The 22,713-nt window shown below is 41.7% G+C and overlaps 1 protein-coding gene and 1 long non-coding RNA gene across 3 annotated transcripts in view; one reads left to right on the plus strand and one right to left on the minus strand.

Annotated features, from left to right (window-relative positions):
- Positions 1 to 542, plus strand: part of LOC118617387 — a 43,118-nt gene extending 42,576 nt beyond the window's left edge. For both annotated transcript variants that reach the window (XR_004956822.1, XR_004956823.1), the window contains exon 5: positions 453 to 542. This is a non-coding gene — a long non-coding RNA (uncharacterized LOC118617387). The remainder of the gene's footprint in view (positions 1 to 452) is intronic.
- Positions 543 to 1,710: 1,168 nt separating this feature from the next.
- The window catches only part of SPATA16 (spermatogenesis associated 16), a 218,291-nt gene continuing 197,288 nt past the window's right edge, over positions 1,711 to 22,713 (minus strand). Inside the window, exons 9-10 of the mRNA XM_036243294.1 lie at positions 21,707 to 21,790; positions 1,711 to 1,833 (exon numbers count right to left, since the gene is read on the minus strand). Coding sequence (XP_036099187.1) covers positions 1,711 to 1,833; positions 21,707 to 21,790 — 207 coding nt within the window. The remainder of the gene's footprint in view (positions 1,834 to 21,706; positions 21,791 to 22,713) is intronic.

Consider the following 22,713-nt stretch of genomic DNA (forward strand, 5'->3'; position numbering starts at 1 on the left):
CAAAGGTAAAGTGATAGAACATCTATCGTATACCCACAGACCTTTCAGAAAATAGCAGAAGAAACAAACAGGCAGCGATAAGAGTCCAACCCAATTAAGAAAAATAAAACATAAAAAAAACTGTTACCGAACACAGAAATCCTTTTGGAAAATAAAATGTTAACACTAAAGTTAAAATTCAAAGCTCAAGCTGCATTTCTTAGAGATATTATAAGGATTTTAAAAATAATAATAATGGGAAATTTCTGAACAATGATCAGAAGTGATAACAGCATCAGTGGTCAGATGGCAGGCTTAGCCATTTACCTTACACTCCCACATTTGGCTAGATTCAAGTGTCCATAGAAATAAATTATTTTACAGTATGCTCTCATACATACTGGCCATGCTGGTGTGAGTTTAGAAATAAAAAGGAGTTTTTAAAAACTCTACTGCCTTTAACTGACTACCAGGGTATTAATAACTAAGCTGAGGGAAGCTGGTGGCGGTGATGGTGTTCTCCAGATGGGACTGGATAGAAAAGAGGGGACTATTGGATAAAGGTAAGATTAAGCAAATTGTCCCCAGGGGAACCAAGATCTTATTTTATTTCAGTATTTAAAAATATTTACATCTTGAATAATTATGATTATACAAATCAAACATACAGTGACAAAATTATCGATTCTTTTGCAGTCTCATTGTATAAAGAATCATTCCACACCAAGTATTTTATTCTCTGTTTTACTTTTCATGTTGTTTATTACCAATATACTCTGAGATCCTGCTCATTATTATTATTATTATATTTTCCTTTATTGATTTTTAGAGAGAGAGGAAGGGAGAGGGAGAGAGATAGAAACATTGATGAGAGAGACCATCGACTGGCTGCCTCCTGCATGCCCCCCACTGGGGCTTTGGCCCACAACCTGGGCATGTGTCCTGACCAGGAATTGAACCGGTGACATCTCGGTGCATGGGTCAGTGCTCAACCACTGAGCCACACATGCCAGACCCTGTTCATTATTTTTCTACTACTTTTAAAAATTATGTTTTCTTATTTATTTTCCTCTGTATCTGACTTCTTCCTTCTTGTTCTATCTTCAAACCCTCTTTTGGTGTCAGCTGAGGTCTTGAGAAATGGCTATTGGCTAACCACTTTGTCAAGTACATGCATTGTGTTGAGTCGTCTAAGAGGAGGGGATATAAAGAACCCAGAGAACAGACTCAAGTCTTTAATGAGATAATTTAACAGATAGCATCAGCCATACCACATAAGACTATCTCTATAAGGATCGAGAAAGCCTAATATCAGTTGAATGATTTTAAAAATGTGCATTTATATTGTCTGTCCATATCTCTATGTGGTGAGTGGATAACTCTTGATAACTGCATGAGTGTGCACATACACGACAAGCATACTTGGGTAGTCCTGGTACACCTTAGTCAATTTTGAAAGAATAAGGCAAGTGAGAGGCAGAAATGGTTATTTTATAAACTAACTAAATAAGAGGAAGTTGAACAAGAGTCAGGTCAAATGTGCGGAGAATATTTATTGCTGCCAGTCGAGATTAATGAAGTATAGACTGCCTTCACTAAAGATGAGCCAGGGGAAGTGCCACCTCATTCCCCTGGCAACAGCCTCAGCCAGGAGCTGTCACACAGTCAGGCTGCTGGGATGCCCCCGTCGCTTTCTCCGCGACGTCTCGAGGTCGAGCCGCTCTCCGGTGACTAGCTTTGCTGCACAGTTTGAAGCCGCTTCATTTTTGTTTTTTGCCTTCGAGCATTTCTCAGTTTTTTGGTTTTTAAGAAATTATCCTCTAATTGGTAGAGAAAGTCTTCAACTCGTCCAACCTAGGAGACATAGATATAACAAGATTTGTTGTTGTTTTCCAAGGTTTTGCATATGTAGGAAAGTAGCGATGTATTTAAAATGAAATGGCACATGCAGGTTCATGTGGGAGCAGAACCGGTAGAGACAGAAACGGTTGAACACAAGGGCTCCTTGTGATCCCGCTGCGGGTCTCCCTGTTTCAGGAGCAGGAAACAGGCATGAGGGAGTTTGCGTCACCACTCAGTCCTGCCTACCGGGTGATGAGAATCACTCGCTGTCTTAGTGGTCGGTGAAACCAGGGATTTCAAAAAGAAGTAAGTGGTAAAAAATTGATCTATTATCAAAAGGAATGGAAGAAACAAATCCACTTCCCTCAAGTCAGAGATCTTCGCATTTGTCTGCCCCTGGCCACCTTGGGAGAAAAGTGAATATTCCACACTGTCTTAGTAAGAACTATTTATTTTAAATCAAAAGGAAAATTTGAAAAAATGCATTTAAAAACATGCCACACCCTAGGGAGTAAAATTAAATAATGAATTCAAATCAATAATTCTTTTTAAATTTTTATTCCTTACCCGAGGATATTTTTCTATTTATCACCAGTTAGAGTGGGAGGGAAGGAGAGGGAATGAGAGAGAAAGAAACATTGATGTGAGAGAGACACAGCAACAGGTTGCCTCCCTTATGACCCAACCAGGGCTGGGAGGAACCGCAACCGAGGTACGTGCCCTTGACCGGAATCAAACCTGCAATCCATTGGTCCGTGGGCCGACACTCTAACTGCTGAGCCAAAGCAGCCAGGGCCAATTCAGTGATTCTTAAAAATAAAGTATGAATGTTTCTCCAAAGAAAACATCTAATTATTCAATGACAGTTGAATGTATTATATGATTTGTCAGAAGGAACTATAGAATAAAACAATTTACGTATATTCTGAGTTGGGCCCTCATGAAAGTCTGTAGATATAACAAATTTACACTTAACCCTGACTGCCAGGACCTATTTGTTATATTAGCCTAAAGTCATTTCCAGAGGAGCCCATGTCATCAAGTTAGCTCAAGGTGCATGAACATGTCATCTACTTAAGACAAAAAGTGCTTACAACTCAAGTTTCCAATTTCGAGTTCTATTTTTAGATCACTTGATTTATCATTCACTATAATATCTAAAAGATAATTCATATTGTCAAAGAGAATAATGAATGGTAGCACTCATTTATATGTTATTGTTAGGTTTTATATTACCCAGGTGATATAAGCTCTCCATTGGTTTTTCTAAGAACATAAGATAACTTATTAATATGAAAACAATTCTGTTTGAAAACTTAAAATTACTTCAAATAAATTTCTCTAAAGGCACATTATAGTTTATTATGTCTGATTATTGCAGCAATCATCAAAATAATTTGACAGAATATTTTTGGATCTTGTCATGAAGTCAATGCATTATTTTATGTATTCTATATATTTATACTATCCAACTTACACCAAAATTGTAAGTAAAAAAATTAATATGGAGCACAATCAAAACAAACATAATCGGTGGAACTTTACTGTTATTTCAATAGTTAAGTTGATGATGACTCACTTATGTTATCTGCACTGATCATTTATCATTTAAATCAAAGCTCTTTGCAATTAGAATGTTTGCAATGAGCTCAAATACGATTTAAAATTACAATGCCAATGCAACAAAAAAGCTTTCTTCAATGATTCAGAAAATAATTGTTTTCAACTATCCATTAAGTGGCTGCTGTCTTTTTTTTTTTTAATTGTGTTTATTAAGAGCAGGGTTGACTGTGTTGCCTTTCATTCCAGACAGAAAGAAAAACACAAGATGTGTCATTGGAAGAGAGAATATGCCTATTTAAGCTGTGAGGTCAAGGGTGCAAACTGTGTCTCACCTGGCCTGTGTTCACCTCCTACCTGGTTGTCTTCATGCTAACATTTCAACCCACTCGCCAATGATACTGGACCGATGTTTTAAAAATGTAATCCCGATCACATTATTCCTTTGCTTAAAATACTCAAGTAGACTCCCCCACTCTAAACATGGCTCACATGGCTCGGGGTGATCTGGTTCATTTGTGTCACTCCATCTGTCTCAGCCGTGTGGTACATCTCTGTCATCTGAGCACAGCGCACAGCTGTGCTGTGTTCTCTTGGTCTTCCTAATGCTATGCTCTGCTGGAACACCCCCATCCCAACCCTTACACATCCTTTGAATTTCAGGTTCAACATCAGTGCCTCAGGGAAGTCTTTCTGGATAGTCCAGACCAGATTGGGTCCTCAGTAACCTATTTCCACAGCAACCCATTCATCTCTTTGCATATTGTAATTTTTTTTTTTTTTATCCTCACCCGAGGACATTTTTCCATTTTTTGTTCAGGTAGAGTGGGAGGGAGAGAGAGGAAGGGAGAGAGAGAGAGAAACATCGACGTGAAAGGGACACATCGAGTGGCTGCCACCCGCACAACCGACCAGGGCCGGGGACAAACTGCAACCGAGGTACGTGCCCTTAGCGGGAACCGAACCTGGGTCTCTCAGGACCGCAGGCCGACGCTCTAACCGCTGAGCCAAACCGGCCAGGGCACATATTGTAATTTTTAAATTTAATTGTTCATAATGATTTGTATAATATGTCTTGCCATCTGGATTTTAATCTCCGTAAGTCAAGAACTAGGTCCATGTTGTCCACTATCCCCAGCACCAAGGATATAGTAGACCCTCATTTATCCTTCTCTCTGATCATAGAGCTGAAGACATTCAGAAACCAATGTGTTTTTACTCCCTCAAAGTGATGCCTGGTATGAGGTGTATCTGAAGGCTTTCTTTCCTCTTACAAGTTTAATTATCACTACTTTCATACACCGTCACTCTATTACCAATGCTTAGCTTTGAGACTCTCGAGGCAAGGTACTAACAAGGTTTGATCTCCATACTTGAACCAGCCAGAGGTCGAAAGGGCACTGAATAAGAAGTAGGAGTGTTGAGTTCTGCTCTTGGCCTGGCTTGTCACCCTGATCTGGACCCTCACAGAAGTCACTTGGCCTTTCTGAACTTCAGTTTTCACCAGCTTTTGGCGAGGAGAGGGTTAGCTTGGAAATTTTCATCAACACACCAAACCAAAAAACTCCATGATGTGTATTCATTGATCAGTTAGTCTGGTCTTAAGAGGAGCCCTCGCAGTTTTTCAAATCAGAGCTTATTCTCTTAGAGTATACCATTAGCTGAATGACCCAATATGCAGCAAAGTAACTCAATTTTAGCTTCTGTACTTACTGAAGTATCGGAGAGCTGTAACATGTTTTTACTAAAGCTGGTTCTTTATTTTATTATTTTTTTTAAGTCAAGGAAAGAAAAATGCTGGTTGAAGAGAAAATAGATTCATATAACTAAGGCGAACAGATTGCAAGTGATAGAAATTTCTATAAAGCCCTTAGGGAAATAAAACACAAAGAAATATGTAAGCATGTACTGAAGAAAATGAGCCAGTGTTTGGAGCAGAGGCCTTATTAGACTTTCTTTTTGGTACAGAATCTATGTGCTTAACTATATCCAATAGTCTATTTAGTCATTCTGAGTCTAGTTTTCCCATTTGCAAAATGGGCAGATACCACTTTCTGTGTATCGATATGCCCGTGCTGACTTGGCATCACAGAGAGATGGGCCGACCAAATGAGGGGAACTACAGGTCTCAGTAGGAGAGCAGGTTCTCAGTATCAGGTGGTATGTTATATTCCGCATCAGAAGGTAAGGGTTATCAACCAGTCTTACAGGACCTTTCAATCCTGACAAAGTCTGTCAGTCATGATTAACTGTAGATTCCGAAAGCTCAGAACAAAGGCGACTATGAAACTCTAAAAGAGAAGAAAACCTGAGAACAGAGGCAGTATCTAAATTCTAACAGTACAGAAACAATATCAATTAGGAAGAAATGTGGAGGTGACTAAGTAGACCAATATTATAGGAACATTTCTAGAGAGCCCAGATTTCAAAGGACGTCCATTCATCCTTGATGCAAGTATTTACTGACTGTGTACTATGTATTTGGCATTGTCAAGTATCAAGGTGTTTGTTTGTGAAGAACTCCTATTCATGTAGGAGAGGCAGTTAATGACAAATTACAACAATACATAACTGTTTATGTAAGAATTATATACAAAAAGCTCTGTTAGCAAACATGGCAGAACAGTGAGTTCTACCTGCAGGAAGGTGGGGGTGCCCTGGAGGTTACAGCCGCCGGGTCTTTGCTGGGGTAAGAGACACATTCCCGACAGAGGAAAAGCCATCCATACAGCAAAGTTGTGAGCGAATCTATGGTGAAATCTCCAGGCACTACACAATGTACCACTATCATAATCTTTGTGGAGGGTTTAGCCATTTATGAAGAGCTTTGCACAAACATTACGCCATTAAATCTTCACAGAAATCCTGTAAAACAGACTGTTGGTATAGGCATGCTAAAAGGAACTTGAATATTTTCTCTAATAACCTTTTACCGCAAAGTGGGTTTCTATCTTATATACCCAACACAGTCTTATACGTGGGTGGAAACTGTGGGGATGTCCTGGGGTCAGGTGAGTCTCTGCCCCTGAGAGCTCTCTTGTGAAGGAGGATTGCTGTTAGCTTCGTGTGTTCATAGATCCAACTTATTTTCATTTGGTAATTGGAGGCATGGGAGCCAAGGGCGGAAGCAACTTCGACTACTGTGTGAAGGCTGGCCATGACACCAAGAGCGTTGCTGAGCAAGATACTGAATTTCAGGGCCACAGGGGGTTAGAAATGGGGCAAGCTAAGGAAAGACATGTCAAGAAGCTCAACATGAGCAAAGCTGGTGAGAGATGATAACACGAAGGGACCACACAGCCTAATAGAGCTTTGAAAGCGGTGTCATTCCAGTGACAGATGGGAAGGAGAGGCACTGTAGAGATCTGGGTGGCCTTTTCCCTCTTAAAGTCATTTAACATCAAATATGACTGTGATGAGTTGGATCTTATTTTCCCAAAATTCATATGTTGATGTCTTAACTCCCAGTATTTCCAAATGGGGTCTTTATGGAAGTAATCAAGTAAAAAATGTGGTCATTAGTTTGGGCACTAATCCAAAATGCTTCTGTCCTCATCGAAAAGGGCATTTTGGACACGGACATGCACACAGGGTGAACGCCGTGTGAAAATGAAAGCAGAGATCAGGGTGCTGCTCCTACAGGTCAAAGTATGATCGAGACTGTCAGCAAACCACCAGAAGCTATGGGAGAGGCAGGGTACGAATTTTCCTCATGGCCCTCAGAAGCTGATGACTCTTTAAAAAAAAAAAATTTTTTTTAATCCTCACCCAAGGACATTTTTGCATTTATCTTTAGATAGAGAGGGAGGAAGAGAGAGAAAGAGAAACATCGATGTGAGAGACATATGGAGTGGCCACCACCCACACGACCCCAACTGGGGCTGGGGACAAACTGCAACCGAGGTACGTGCCCTTAGCGGGAACCGAACCCAGGACTCTCTGGTCTGCAGGCCGACGCTCTAACCACTGAGCAAAACCGGCCAGGGTGCAGATGGCTCTAGGATCTCAGATTTCCAGCCTCCAGAACGGAGACAATACATGTCTGTTGCTCAAGCCACTCACTGTGTGTACTTAGTTACAGCAGCCCCAGCAAGCTAGTATCACTGCTAAGCCATAAAATAAAAGGAAGCTCAATTAAGTTCTAATTTTCCCCTCAAACATTATTGATGCTTTCTAGAATTCATTCTTCCCGCTCTCTGATGCTTGCTACCCGCTTGGTACACCCTGCACAGGCTAAGTATACACTTTGGGAACCGGGGTGGTTTCTTTTCAATAATGGCAGTGAGGGGAAGCTGATCTCAAACACAAACATTTGTAGTTTACACTGAGAAGCAAGATACTGGGCTTGAATTGGGACTTCCTCTTGGATCTCATCTAGCCTGGATCAAGGAGAGAGTATTAGGTATGTGTACAGGGGTTTGTTTGTACACGTTCACCCCTCAGGAATTGGGTCTTCAAATGGCTTTTTTCTTCTTGGTAGAACTTTTAAAGATATCTCTGAAGAAGAAAAAAGGTAGATGGAATAAGAATCGGATTCTTCAGGAATGAATATCAGGTTTACACGGCGACAGTGGTGGTTGCAGAATGAAAGTGTGTTTCCACATGGAAGTAGGGCACAGACTGACATCCCTCAGAAGAGGGGATGGGGGGTGGGGGGGTGGGAAGAGATAAACCACAGAACTTATATGCATGTGTGCATGACCAATGGACATGGACAACTAAGCCGGGGACAGGGCGGAGGTGGGGTGGGGTGGGGGGTGCCCATGGGGTAAAAAGGTAAAATATCTGTAACAAAAAATAAATAAAAATTCATAAAATAAAATAAAAAAAAAATAAAATGCTTGTTGGAAAAAAAAAAAAAAAAGAAAGTGTGTTTCCAGCCATCAGCAATGTGGACAAACCCTCTGGGCAGGGCGGACATTTCACTCCACCGCAGTGGGTTTGACAGCGTTCGCTTCTCTGTTCTGTTCCAGTTTAGTTTCCAGACCAAATGCTTTTAAATATTTATCATCTAAATGGTTTGCATTCTAATTCTAATTAGCATTACAGTTGTTTTCAAACAGGCTTGAAATTAATTTCCAAAGCAAAGTTAGTTTCTGAAACAGAGTTGTTTCTGCTATTCATAATATAGCATTTTTCTTTAGCTTTTGGCTACCATTCAAACAGACAAACAAGCCCCATATTTCTCCTTATTTTATTTAGAGAACTTGTTATTCAGTGCTCTAGTCATGAAAGAACAACGTAAAATCCAAGGTGCCTACTGCTTAAATGTTATAAAATGTGCAAAAAAACTTCTTGCTAAATTGTATTACCAACTCTTAACCGAAAATGCCCATAATGATAGCACTTTTTATTATGTTTAGTTTAGAGTTAAAGAACATTAGAAAACCTTGTTATCACTCTGTCCATAAAAACACGTATCATGGCTGTTTAAATTTTTATTTTTCCACATTTAATGGCATAAATTATTTGAAGGTTTGAATGTATTTTTTAACTTTTAATTTTGACATAGTTGTAGATTCCCATGCATCAGTAAGAAGTAGTAGCGGAAAAATCTTTCTACTCTTTATGTAGTTAGCCCCAATGGTAACATTTTGCAAAATGGTATTAGAAAACCACAGCCAGGATACTGCCATTGATACACTCAAGACATAAGACAGTTCCATTACCAGGAAGGTCTCCTGTATTACCCTGTATGGCTACACCCATTTCCATCCTGGCCCCACTCCCTCTAACGCTAGCAACCACTAATCTGTTACCATTTCTATATTGTCATTTTAAAAAGGTTAGAGAAATGAGATCATATAACTCCATGCCTCTCTGGAGATTTGCTCAGGTTGTTGCATGTTTCAACAGTTTGCCCCTTTTTATTGCTTAGCTGTACTCCATGGTATGCATGTATTGCAGTCCAACTATTGACACTTTGAAGGCTATCTCTCACTTCCAATTTTTGGCTGTACAAAAGTTGGCATAAAAATTTGTGTATAGGTCTTTGTGTGAACATAAGACTTTATTTCTCTGGGATAAATGCCCAGGAGTATGAATGCTAGGTCCTATGATAGTTGCACATTTAGTTTTTTGTTTGTTTTAGTAGCTTAAGCAACAATAAACATTTATTTTTACAATTTCTGAGTGTTAGGAATTTCAAAATGGTTTAGTTAGTTGGATCTGGCTCAGTATCTCATGAGGTTGCAGTAAAGATAAGAAAGATATCGCCTGGACGCCAGTCATCTGAAGGCTTCTAGAGAAGTTGGTCCACATGACTGGCCAATGGATGCTGGTTGCGCCATAGGACTGCTGGTGTGTTTTCAAGACAAGAAAAGTGGCCTTCCCTTAGTATTCAGCTGTGTGTGTGTGTGTGTTTAAGAAACTATCATATTGTTTCCCATGGTGGTTGTACCATTTTCCATTCGTACCAGCAATGTATGAATGATTTAATTTCTCTGCATCCTCACCAGCATTTAGTGTTGCCACTATTTTTTTATGCTATTTTGATAGGTGTGTAGTGACTTATCTCATTATGACTTTAAATTGTATGATTTCTATTATTTTAAATTTGTTAAGGTGTGTTTTATGGCTGAGCTTGGTGAATGGGCAGTAATAGCAACAGTGTATTTGATTATGTATGCTGCTTATGGACATATCATATATATATAACTAAAATGAATGACAATGATGGAAGGAAATGGAAAAAGGAATTAAGATTATTTTGTTATTATAAGATACTCACACTACCTGTGTAGGGATATAGTGTTATTTGTAAGTGGACAGGGATTAGTTATAAATGTGTATTCCAAACTTTGAGGCAACCACTAAAAAGAGTAAAAAAGAAGTATAACTGACAATGCTAAAAAGGAGAGTAAATAAAATCATATAAAATGATCAGTTAAATCTCAAAAGGCAGAAAAAGAGTGGAAGACTGTTATGTCTTTGTTAATTTGGTAAGGAGAGCACAGTGCGGGATGATGACCTGCAGTTCAAAAAAGACCACAAGAAAAATTAAAATAGGGAAATTTATTACTCGTAGGTCCCGGAGGAAGTACATGGCATGCCTTGAGGGGCTACCCAGGAGGTCAAGGCAGGTACAAGCTGAGAGACAGACAGAGAGGGGCACATGCCTTTATTAGGTCCATGGGTGGTGGTCAGATTGGGTAATATCTATAGTCCTACGTTAATTCTCTGATTCTTTCCTTTATCCCCTTCATTCTGCTGTCGAGCCCCTCCAGTGAGCTTCTTAATTTTGGTTATTGTATTTTTCAGTTCCAAAGTTCCTGTTTATCTCTCATATAGCTTCTATTTCTTTGCCGAGAACTTGATTATTTCATTTGCTTTAAGGCAGTGGTTCTCAACCTTCCTAATGCCGCGACCCTTTAATACAGTTCCTCATGTTGTAGTGACCCCCAACCATCAAATTATTTTTGTTGCTACTTCATAACTGAAATATGTGTTTTCTGATGGTCTTAGATGACCCCTGTGAAAGGGTCATTTGACCCCCAAAGGGGTCGCGACCCACAGGTTGAGAACCACTGCTTTAAGGGGTATGTAAATTGCAATTGCTCATTAAAACATTTTTATGATGGTTGCTTTAAAATCTTTGTCAGAAAGTTCCAATAGCTCTCACATCTCTGTGTTAGCGTCTATTGATTATCTTTCTTCACTCAGTTTGAGACTTTCCTGATTCTTGGTATGATGAGTGATCCCGGGCTGAATTCTGGACATTTTGAGAATTACGTTATGATCTACTGGATCTTATTTAGGCCCTTGGTTTAGCTGCATCTTTCCGACACTGCTGTGACAGGGATGGGAGAGGCACTGCCTCATGCTGCCAGGGACAGATTGCATTCAGGTCCCCCAGTCAGGTGACGAGTTTGCACGTGTCACCTGAGGAAGGGGCTCCTCGTTCCTTCGGGCTGGGCATTGGCATTCGAGCTCTTCACTAGGTCTCCCCTCATACCTCCCCAGCTGGGAGGGTAGGAGAACCTCATCACTGCTCACCAAGCAGCCTCCACGGACATCAGACTGAGGTAGGAGGCTCAGGAGAGGGTGTGTGCAAAATCCTGACCTACTAGGCCTTCTCTGATACGGCACCAGCAGAAGGAAAGGGGAAGAGGAACCTTACCACTCGGTGGGGTTGGAAGTCCAGGCTCCTTATTTAGCTTTCTCTGACACCCCCGTTAGCGTGGGAAGGTTGGGACACCTTGTTATAGCCTAGCGAGGGCAGGAGTCTAACTCCTCACTTGGCCTTTGCTGACATGGGTTGGATGACCATTTCTTTCCCGTGGTGTTTGGCTGGAGTAGAACGATTATTGTCTAAGAGTTTTCTGTCTTGGTAGGCTACCCCTTTCCTTGTCCTTTGGCTAGACAGGGCAGGCTTTTTTTTTGGGGGGGGGGGCTCTTTTAGTTTGCACGTGTTAGTATTCTGGGGTACTAGCTTCTTCAGCAACAAGTGCAGAATGTATGAGGCAAAAAATAAAAACCTGACAACTAATGAACTTATCCTTACCACTACGTCATTGCTCAGGTGCCCATGTCCCTAGGGTGTCTGCCTTTTGCACTCTACCTTTGAGTCGTGTATTTGTTTTCCATCTACTGTCCAGGGTTTTTAGATGTACTTAATGAGACAACTAGGAAAAGCATGTTTATTCTATATTCCCAGAAGCAGAAATTCGCTACCATTGCTTTTTAAAAAATTATTTTTGATCCCCATACCTCAGGAAGATGTACTTTTATTTCTTGAATTAGTTTTTCCAGTTGCTTCTAAATATCTTTAACACTATGATGAAGCGAATTATTGTGAAGCTGAAGGGGTCTTCTCTCCAGTTAAGAGAACTTGGGAAGTTATAAGTCTCTCAAATTCCTTTTAATTCAGTAATTTAATGTGCAGGGTGGGATCTCTCTAACATAGGACCACGGTCACCTTTCACCAACCATCTCATGCTCCTCTCCCAGACAAAGGCTTTTTAGCAAATACACGCAAGGTTTACACAGTTTTGATGATGCTAAGAGAAATGGGTGTGTTTGTGCTTACGGCATTTGTAGTATTTTAGATTACAGTCTTGTCTCCTCTCCTACATGCACCATTTTAAGAAAGTCATAATCATCTGGCCAGTGTGGCTCAGTGGATGAAGCATCATCCCGTGGACTGAGCGGTCCTGGTTCGATTCCCAGTCAGGATACATACCCGGGTTTCAGGCTCAATTCCCAGTAGGGGGCATGCAGGAGGCTGAAGATCGATGTTTCTCTCTCACATTGATGTTTCTATCTCTCCCTCCCTTCTTCTCTCTCTAAAATAAATAAATATATAAATAAAAAGAAAGAAAGTCAGAATCAGGATAACAAATGACTCATACCTTTCTTTAGGGCTGCATGCAAAGGCACTTTCATTTTTGCCCTTCTCCAAAAAATGAAAGGTGTAATGAGTACACTCTAAATGACTGAATGAGCCACAAGTCAATTGCTCTGAACTCTATATTAATCCCACTTTCAGCACAGAATGGAAGATGTCCTATGGTTCATTTAGCTACCAAGTGGTATAAACTGTTACTCTGTTATTCTCCAGAATTACAAAAGATTGCAAAACTTAATGTACAAAATACATGCAATAAAATGCTGGGCCTCCAAGCAAAGAAGACTTTTGGTATTTTAAAGACAGTGACTTTTAGAATGAACTGAAAACTTACTCTTCGCTTGAGATATATGCTCTTCTATTTCAGAATATTTCACTGAACTTCTAAAAGACGCGTTTTGAAAAGCATTTACAAAGATAAGAACACCAATAGGCTTGGAGTAATACGAGCATTTTCAATTTCTGCGTTAGTTGCCTCCCTGTATTATCTTTTTAGTGGGACAGAGGGAGAGATCACAGGAAGTACCGGAGGTAAACAATGGGCTGTCCAATCCCAGCCTCCAGGGCTCCGTGACGTGAGGGCAAAGCTTGGAGGGGTTATGGCAATATATACTTCTCAAATTGTGTTTTCATTGAGACCCTGGTACCTTTTGGAATGCTAATTCAGATAACCCACCAGAGAGTGACCCTCAGAGTGACACTACAGGAGCAATGATACTTTCAAGCTATTTTCTTCAAGTTCTGATGTTGCAGGAAGAGTGAAAATGGTGAGGTATAAAAGCCAACCTAAACATGGTATGTCTACAAAGGGTGGGATGATGGGGAGGACAGTAAGAGCAGCATAATCCAGGGAGATGGTGTGTGGCAAAATTCGGATTTGGTCAGGAAGCTGTTGCAAAGCAGTCTGGGTAAGTCCTCGGCTGGGCCAGTGAGCTGCGATCTGGAGACAGACAGAGGACACCTGCAGTAGCCTCTGGTGCTTCTACCCCACTCACTGCCCAAGAGCAGACTCAAAGGTGGTCTCCTTGGTTGTCTTACAGAGTCTGAGCTGGGGGCAGGCAATGTTCTTTGTGCCATTGACCTTTAGTAGCTGCATTTGGTTGAACCTAAGCACTCTAGCTGATGATTAAGAACAGAGCCTTGGACCTAAATAATCCAATTCAAAACCAAACCCCATCAGTACAAACTTGGGCTTGATTCCCTTGTTAATTCTAAAAAGGTCCTTCTCTTCATTTTTCAATGGAGAAATAATGACCCCTCCCTCATAGGGTTATTACAATCATTGAAATGATAACTTGTTGAAATGCTTGGCACATACTAAAAGATCAATAGTAGTCACTGATATTTGGCATCATTACATTATCAACTTATTTATCTGAGCTACATTTTTCTATACCTTGTTTAAATTGTGATAGCTACTCAAAAGCAAGCTTCAAAAACTTAACATAGTTTGGCCTGGCTGGTGTGGGTCAGTGGATTGAGCATCGTCCCATGGAATGAAAGGTCCCGGTTCAATTCCCAGTCAGGGCACATGCCTGGGTTGTGGGCTTGGATCCCCAGTAGGGGGCGTGCAGGAGGCAGCTGATCGATGTATCTCTCTCACATCGATGTTTCTATCTCTCTCTCTAAAAAAATCAATAAAAACATATTTTAAAAAAAAAGACTAACATAGTCTGATAACTTGTTGAGCTATAGTATTTCAAGTACAAGAGCACAGTGGCAATTAGCTCTGCCTGCCCCTTGACAAAGTCCTGGTTAAAAACAGTAACACTTTGGATACATGCTCCCTAAATGAAGGTCATGCTGGGATTCCAACTCCTGCACAGAAACACTTCTGTTGCAGAAATTTTTTTTGCCAAATCATCAAAGTTTTCGAAGATACTATCAGCCCACAAAGTGTAAAACGGAGGTATTCCAAATTTTGGAGGCACGGCCAAGTACAGGTGGAAAGTGAGTGGTCAGCAACTAGAGGTGATGAAAATGTTTAAGAAAGTAACCCCATACTTCTTCTTTTAAGTCAGAAGAGAAAGATGCTGTTTGGTTTAAGTAATTGCAATGGGCCGTTTAGATTTGGGGGATGTCACAGTGGCCGAGGAGATGGCTTTTGTCTTTTTGCACTTCCCGGGCTAGACCTGGCTCTGCTGTGGGTAACAATTGAGGATGAGGCCTTCCCCTCAGGTCCGACTGCCCCCGGGCTCAGCCTGTGACCGCAAGAGGAGGTTTGTCTGGACCTGGGTGGGGGCCCCTTCACTACAGCTGCTGGCCTGGACCCCGACTGGCACAGACTCACATATCCCAGGAATCTCAGTGATCTTTTCCCTGCACCTCTCCATCCCCTTGGGCCTTGCCTCCCTCCTAGTCCTCAGAGCCTTCCCCTGGCCCTGCCCCCAGCATGGTCCACAATAGCAGCACTTAGGTTGCTGTCCACGACCTTCCTGTCGCCATGGACAGAGCTGCTTAGCAGTGCTTGAAGCACACACTGTAAAGGAATTTGGGGATATGCTAATGCAGAAGCCCATAACCAGAAGCTGAGAAGATTCATAATCAAATTGCAATAAATCTGCAGAGACTCTTTAAAGAACAAGACACACAGAAAAAACCTGATTGCTGAAAAAACAGCTTTGCAAACGAGGGGTATGGCTGCTGAATCTTGAAAAGACAGCAGTACTTTCAGAGAGACACAACCGCGTGCCCTAAGCACATATTAGTCAGCCCGGATGACTGGCCGTGAAGGATAGTGCCGCGTGTGCAGTCTCTCTCAGAAGGGTTTCTGGAAGGATGTCAGGTTTGAATGCTGATGTGGAAAGTAAATATAATGTTCCAATTTGCTTTTCCCTCTCCCTCCGCAACCAACTGCCCCTGGCCCATCTCCCAGATTCGTGTTCTCCCCTGCTTTGCCGACATCAGCCTCCAACAGAATAGAGTTGCTAAGTGACATACAATTTCCTCCTAAAAGACCAAATTAGTATATCAATGAATGTCATTTCTGTATGACAAGTATGATTTATAAGTTAAGATCCTGAGATTAAAAAGGAACATAAAAAGCTAAATAATTTTAAATAAGTTCATATGGATGATTTAAAGACATCCACCTATACTGCACTAGTTGGATTCATTGAAGATTATGATGTACTATGTTATATTAAAATAGCTGATGAAATGTAAAAGTAGCATTACTTTTCATGAAAATTCACAGGGCCATGAGTATATGCTGGCGTGTTCCTCTCATTACTTTTAGAATAACAGCTTCATTTCTCTCATTTAGTCTCACATCAGTGATCCAGGGGCATATCAGAATAGGAAAAAAATACTTTGTTATACCAGATTAAATTCTGATCTTCTTAGTGTGAAATTTAGACTTTGTAAGTGAGGAGCAGGCACCTTTTCGTCTCTGTTACGGCAGAGTGTTGCTCAAATGTTTCTCTTAACTGATTCTCTGGTGAGATGGAATAGGCATGGGTTCAAGGTTCAAGCCATCCAACCTTGTTCAAGCCACCGTATCCCTCCCCTGTATCATTGTAATAACCTATAACTAGTGTCCCTGACTTTGCCCTTGCCCCCTTCAATCTATTTTCAACTCAGTAGCTTAGATTGTTTTCTTTTTTGACAAAACATTATGTCCTCTGCTTTCTGGTTTTATTTCTTGTTACTCTTTTTCATTGTACTCTGGTCACCCCGACTTCCTTGCCTTGTACATAACCAGGCATGCCCAGTCTCTGGGTTTTGCATTTGCTGTTTCCTTTACTTGGAAAGCTTTTCACCAGATATTTGCAATGTGTGCATTTTCTTCAGATGTTTATTCAAATGTCACCTTGGTGAATCCTGCCCTGGCTATTCTGTTGCTGTTGCAATCATCTGTCACTTCCTTTTTCCTTTTCCTGCCTCCTCCACTCCTAGTATTGATTACTTATAACACATTGCAGATATTTTAGGTGGTGTTAGTGCCTACTTTTCTCTAGTAGAGGGCAAACATCACGAGGGCACTGCTTGTAATAGTCTGACCCAGAGGAGGTGCTGGGTAAATGTTTGATGAATGCATGAATGAGTGGTGTGTTAATAGGACCTGTGAGATATTCAAAAGAGTGTTTTCTCAGGGTACTTTTGTTATAGACTAAAATGAAGCAAAGAGTGACAATCTTTTTATTTTCTCTATTGATTTTTTAGAGAGAGAGGAAATGAGAGGGAGAGGTAGAAAGATCGATGAGAGAGAACATTGATTGGCTGTCTCCTGCATGGCCCCACTGGGGATCAGGCCCACAGCCTGGGCATGTGTCCTGACCGGGAACTGAAACAATGCCCATTTGGTGCATGGGTCATTGCTCAACCACTGAGCCACACCGGCTGCACAAAGTGTGACAACCTTAACTAAAGAGTTCTGCCGTGGCATGGGACTTGCCAATACAAGAAAATTTACCTTTTTTTTTTTTGACATAACCTGCTCATTTTTGTCTATGCACAGCTAAACCAATATATGTATATCTTTCTTGAGTTAATTACCAGAAGGAACACAGTACTCTGTAAAGCCAACCCAAAACAAAAACCAATATCCTGAGAACTCTATAAAGAATGTATTTTGGTTCTAGTGAATTAAGACAAAATGATTGTCTCACACTTTCTCCTTCTGGATTCTTATGAAAGCTCAAAGGAAACAAAACGTAGACAGGAGGTCAGTGCTCAGGGATCAGATTCCATCTTCATAGGCTTTTTCTGGACCTACAGCAAAGGGGAGTTCTGAAAGCTGTCAGGCAATGGGGGTTCTGACAGTCCCCCCATAACTATGTGGAACTAGGAGGTGCTGCTATAATTCTGCTGCTTCCGATGAAAATTTCAAGTGTTTTCATTAGGTGCAACAGCTGTTTCTATTACAGATAACAGATCTCAGAGGTGGTGATGCTGATATCAACTTCTAGTGGGCTCGGAACACAGTGTAGCTTGTACAATTAGTTTTTTTTTTTTTTAATTATTTTTTTTTTCTGCGCACGCAAATTAACTCTGTAGCAATAAAAGGAAATTACTTACTTGCTACCGGAATTGTCTGAAAGTGATAGGATCATCCTTTGTAGAGTCACATTAACCAAATTAAAAGCCCTGGGGAAAAATTTGGCACCCTGTTCCTTCACGTTCACATCTTCCTAAGGACCTCTCAGGAGCCTCCATTAGAAAGCGAGGATCATTACCAGGGCTTTTAATTTGGAAAGACTGGCTGCTCACCAGTGAGTCTTTCTAGACACCCATGGTTGGGGAGAGTGGCTCTGCAGCCTTCCAGTCTCAGTGGCTTTGACTTGACTATCCTCTTGATGCCTGTGCGCTTGCAAGTTTTCCAGCCCAGAGTCATGGCTTTGCTGCTGGAGCTTGTCTCCAAGACAGACACTATCATTTCCTTCTCTCCCAGAACGTACAGATCCTCCACAGAGAAGTGAAATCTGTTCCTCCGACCCTGTGAATCTGGGCTTGCCTGTGACTGCTTTGACCAACAGATAAGGTGAAAGTTGCTCTGTCAATTCTGGGCCTAGTCTTTAAGAGGTCTGATTGGTAGTTTCTGTTTTCTTTGTCTTGAAATACTTCCTCTTGGAACCCAGCCTAAGTCACGTGGAGAGGCCACCTTAGGGCACTCCAGTCAACTGTCTCAGCTGACTATGTCAACTGTCAGCACCTGAGTGAGCCATTCTGGAGTCCAGTCCATTTTAACTTTGAAATGACCCCACGTGATTGAACTGCATGAGAGACACTGAGCAGGAACTACCTGGCTGAGTCTGGTCAATCTAAGGAACCACAAGAGAATAGCAAATTGTTGCTAAACCACTATATATTTGGGGTGATTTGTAACACAGTAATAAAGGACTAAAACAGGTGCAAAGTGGGAAGCCACAGGCTCAGTGCTTCTATGAATGTAAGTATCAAAAACTAGCTGAAAATGAGGCGGATTTGGTGATTATTTACAAGATGCAGACAGGAATAGATAAATGTCAATGTTTTTCACCTTTTTGGCTGGTCATTGTAATTTCATATTTGGATTGTTCTATTGTCACTTAGATTTATAAATACAAATATCACTGTACAAATGTTATTGATAGACGGTAAAAATACGATTACATTACTGTACAAAAGCAAATATTTCTGTGAAGGGCAATGTTCTAAACCAAGGCATAGCACTTTTTCTGTACAGGGACAGGTAGTACAGATTTTAGGCCTTGTGAGCTATATAGTCTTTGTGGTGACTCCTGAGCTTGACCAAGGTGCCAGGGATGATACGTACATGAATGGCATCCATGTGTGCGGTAGAACTGATTTACAGAAATAGGTGGTTGGCCAATGCTGACCTGCGGGCTGGAGTTTGCTGACATTTGTTTTAAACAGTTACCTCTGTAGCCAGCAGAAATCTTTGATCATGTCGCTTGGCTCCCATCAGAACTGAATTTGCTTTACCCCTAGCTCCACTCCCTCTTGGCACTGCTTCTTAGTCTCATCTGTAGGGTTCTCCCCTCGAGATCGAAACGTGCTCCTAGAGCCCGTCTTCTCCAGTGCCCTTGCCCAGCCATGTCGCCCACTCAGACGATGGCAGGTAACGGCACCTTGGCAATGACTAAGAACTCTATCTCCATTCAGTCTTTTATCCAGACCCCCAGCCTTTGTCTTCCTCTTGGGTATCTTGCCGGCACTGTAAGGTCAGTACGCTTTTGTGTCAGTTATTTTCTCCACTCTCCCAACTCCAAACCCACCCTTCTGTTGTTAGTTCTTCGATGCCGGGGCTGGCGCTCTGCAAACTCTCCCCTTTTGCCCGCTCCTAGTCTCCGTCAATAAGGCAACAGAGGGACACACTGCAAAGCCAAAGGAGAAAGGAGGGGCTTGCTGCCTCTTGTCCACTTGCTGCTGACTGTCTGTCCACTGGGGTTCCTGTGAGCATCTCTTCAGCAATGGTTCCTTCCTCTAGAAACAGGTTCCTTTCTGTAGTATCAGTTGAATCTAGTTTTTTCCAAAGGTTGCAGAATTACCTCCATTTCCACCGCCTCTTCCCTCTCACCTCTACACCAGCACCAGTGGGTTAGTGCCCCCTCCTCAGAAACCGGGGTCTCAGCCCTTCAGGACCCCTCTCCAAGCTCAGAGATACTAAGCAGCACCTCCTAGTGGGAAGTCTGAGTGTTGGCCCAGCAGGGTCCCTTCCCCGGGCTTCTGCTTCAGTAATTCTAACATCTTCTCTTTGATTTCCCAGCACCCATGGGTGGTAGATGCTTCCTTTAAATGCTTCCTTTGTGATAAAGTATTGTTCTCTTTTGCTTTTTCCTTTAGCTAACAATTTCATACCTAGTTAACCATTCTTTATATTAAATTTCCTTTAAAAAAAATCTGTCTCCCAAATGGTTTCTGAAGTTGTTTAGATTGTCTGCCAAAAGCTGCTCTTCCAGCAGTGTTTCCTTCCTGAGTAAATAGCACCAGTGGGCCCCTCTGTATCCCCTGGCCAGTGGTTCCAGCCAAATATGTGGGCACCATTCTCATTTCTTCTGCTGTCTGAATTCCCATGTGCAACCAGTGAACTACAAGGCCTGTTGATTTGGCTTCTTGAATATTTCTTACATCCGTCTGCTTTGCTCCAGCTCTGCGTCCTCCTCCGTAGATCATGTCGCCTTATAACTGACCTCCCCACACTTCTGTAGCCCCTCAGTCTATTCTCCTGCTACATCCTGGAGATGTCTCAAACACACAAATTATGTCTCACAAAATTTAGAAGTCCTTCTGTGAGTTGACTTCTGCCTCTGCGCTTCATTTTGAAATATGCTCCTTGCACCCCTGTCAGTCTTTGAATTGGCCATGTGTTCCTTGCGTCCCTGGTACAAGCCATTTCTTCTGTTTGGAACTCTTCCCCTTTTTACCTGACAATCATGACATAGACGTTAATGTTGTATAAATATCACTTTTGGCTTTAGTGACCTCCCAGACCAAATTACATTCCCCTGTTTGTTTCTATAGATCATTGAATATCCCCCTTTCACTTTAATATTCATTACCCTTGTCAGTAACTCTTTCCTAACTGTCTTCTTTCCTTGATGGTAAGGCCCATACAGGCAGGGGCTGTGTTTGTCTTGCTCAACGCAAAGTCTTTAACGCCTGCTGTTCTCTCTGGAGTGGTAAATAGCAACAGATATTTGCTGAGCTCAGTTGACTTCTGTCTCATACATGTATCACAGGGCCTTAGTGACTTCGGAAGACACTCATGTCCTCAGATGCACCGACTCCTTCAGGGCGGACGGCCACCTCTCAAAGGGCAGGCTTCTTTGGTTGCACCTCACAGCTCCTGACATCAGTCCTCTTGGTGGGTCCCACAGCGATTGGAAAAGGCCGAGTGGGGAGTAGATGGATCAGAATTTATTGTCTTTAGCTGGACTTGTGACTCAATGTTACTCACACCCATGTTGTCATAGGGCCCGTGGTATCACACAAGTCTCTGAACACTGGGGCTAGGCACATCCTGATGTTTGCTTGATTTAAACACTAGTAGCCAATGACGGGTCAGTTCTTGCTTCTAACCACCGGCATGTTATTCCTCCTACAAAATATCAATGTGCCAGTTTCTCTGTTGTTTCGTGAAATGTAGCTTTTTTTTTTAAGTGACAAAAAATGGAGGAAAGAGTTGGGAAATGGACTAAAACACCGATGGAAGGGCTTTTTAAGAAACTATACTAACCAATAATGAAGAAGCAGTGGATAAAAACAGAATATGAAAATGAGCACGAAAAGAAGACCCATAAAAGCACATGACCACAGTCTGCAGGGAAAGAAGCAGACCTGAGGGAACAGGTTAAAAAAAATCCATATTTGATTTTGGTCACACTTCCAGAGAGAGAGAGAGAGAGCTGCATTTATTTCTAAAAACAAATAATAAAACAACCTGGAGAACTTTCCTTTTATCTTCTAAACAGACGAGACCCCAAATGCACACTTCTTTGTGAGTAATACACCTGTTCCCTTCAGCGGGAGTCTTACCTTTTGGATGGTGTTCCACACGCGTTCCCTGCCGCCCCCTCTCCCTTCAAGGCTGTCCATGGCATCAGCCATCAGTGACTGCAGCTGCGGCACCAAGATAAAAACCATCAGTGTGCAATTCGCACAGAAATAACTTCTCTAAATACACAGATTAAAACCTAATTAAAAAATCATTTGTTCGCTGATGATTTTATTACTCATCTTCCCGACAATGAACACGCTACCTCCTCTTTGCTTCAGTCATTACTGAGCATTATTGCAGGCGTAAAAGACTGAAACAGTGAAAAGGTTCTTCTTGGAAATTTGTAGAAAACGTATAGGTTTTAATGTAGGAAGTGTTGATGTTTTGTAGAAACAGATTGGGGTTGTAAAGAATGAAGGCCGTAGTTCATTCTCTCAGGAAATGGCATGTAGTACATGCGTGCGTTTTAGTATTTTCTCCTGAGGCTGATAGATTATAATTTTAGGCATCATGCAAAAGCTCACCAGAGGACAATTCTAAAACTGGGCTTTTTTATCGCCTCTTAAAGGCTCTAGCTCACTTAAGTCCTTTTACTGTTCTGTTCCTCTCTAAAATGTCAAAATAACCAACGATTCTTTTTAGGTTCCATTCAAAGACAAGTTTTCAAAATTCCACCCTTTGCCCAAAACTACCGTGTTCCACTGTGAAACAGTCCTTTGCACGTGCTGGGCACAGAGCTGCAAAGCAGTGAAGCCACACGAAGCCATGTGACAGTCAAAGCTGAAAAGAAAGTTCTCTGAAAAAGAACAAATGCCAGTTCAGTTCACTGTGGCTTCAAACAGTGCGAGCCCTTAGATAATCTTTCGGAACTTCGGGGATTGCAGAGTTGAAGCAGGAGGGCAGCGAGGAGTCCCTCAGAACTCTTCTACTGAGCAGTCACTGTTTATATAGCACCATAAAAGGAATCACCAGGGGTCTGGCTGGTGTGGCTCAGTGGTTGAGTGTTGACCCATGCACCAGGAGGTCGCTGGTTAGATTCCTGGTC

This window comes from Molossus molossus, unplaced genomic scaffold (genome assembly GCF_014108415.1).
Source record: "Molossus molossus isolate mMolMol1 unplaced genomic scaffold, mMolMol1.p scaffold_m16_p_5, whole genome shotgun sequence".
NCBI classification, from domain to species: Eukaryota; Metazoa; Chordata; class Mammalia; order Chiroptera; family Molossidae; genus Molossus; species Molossus molossus.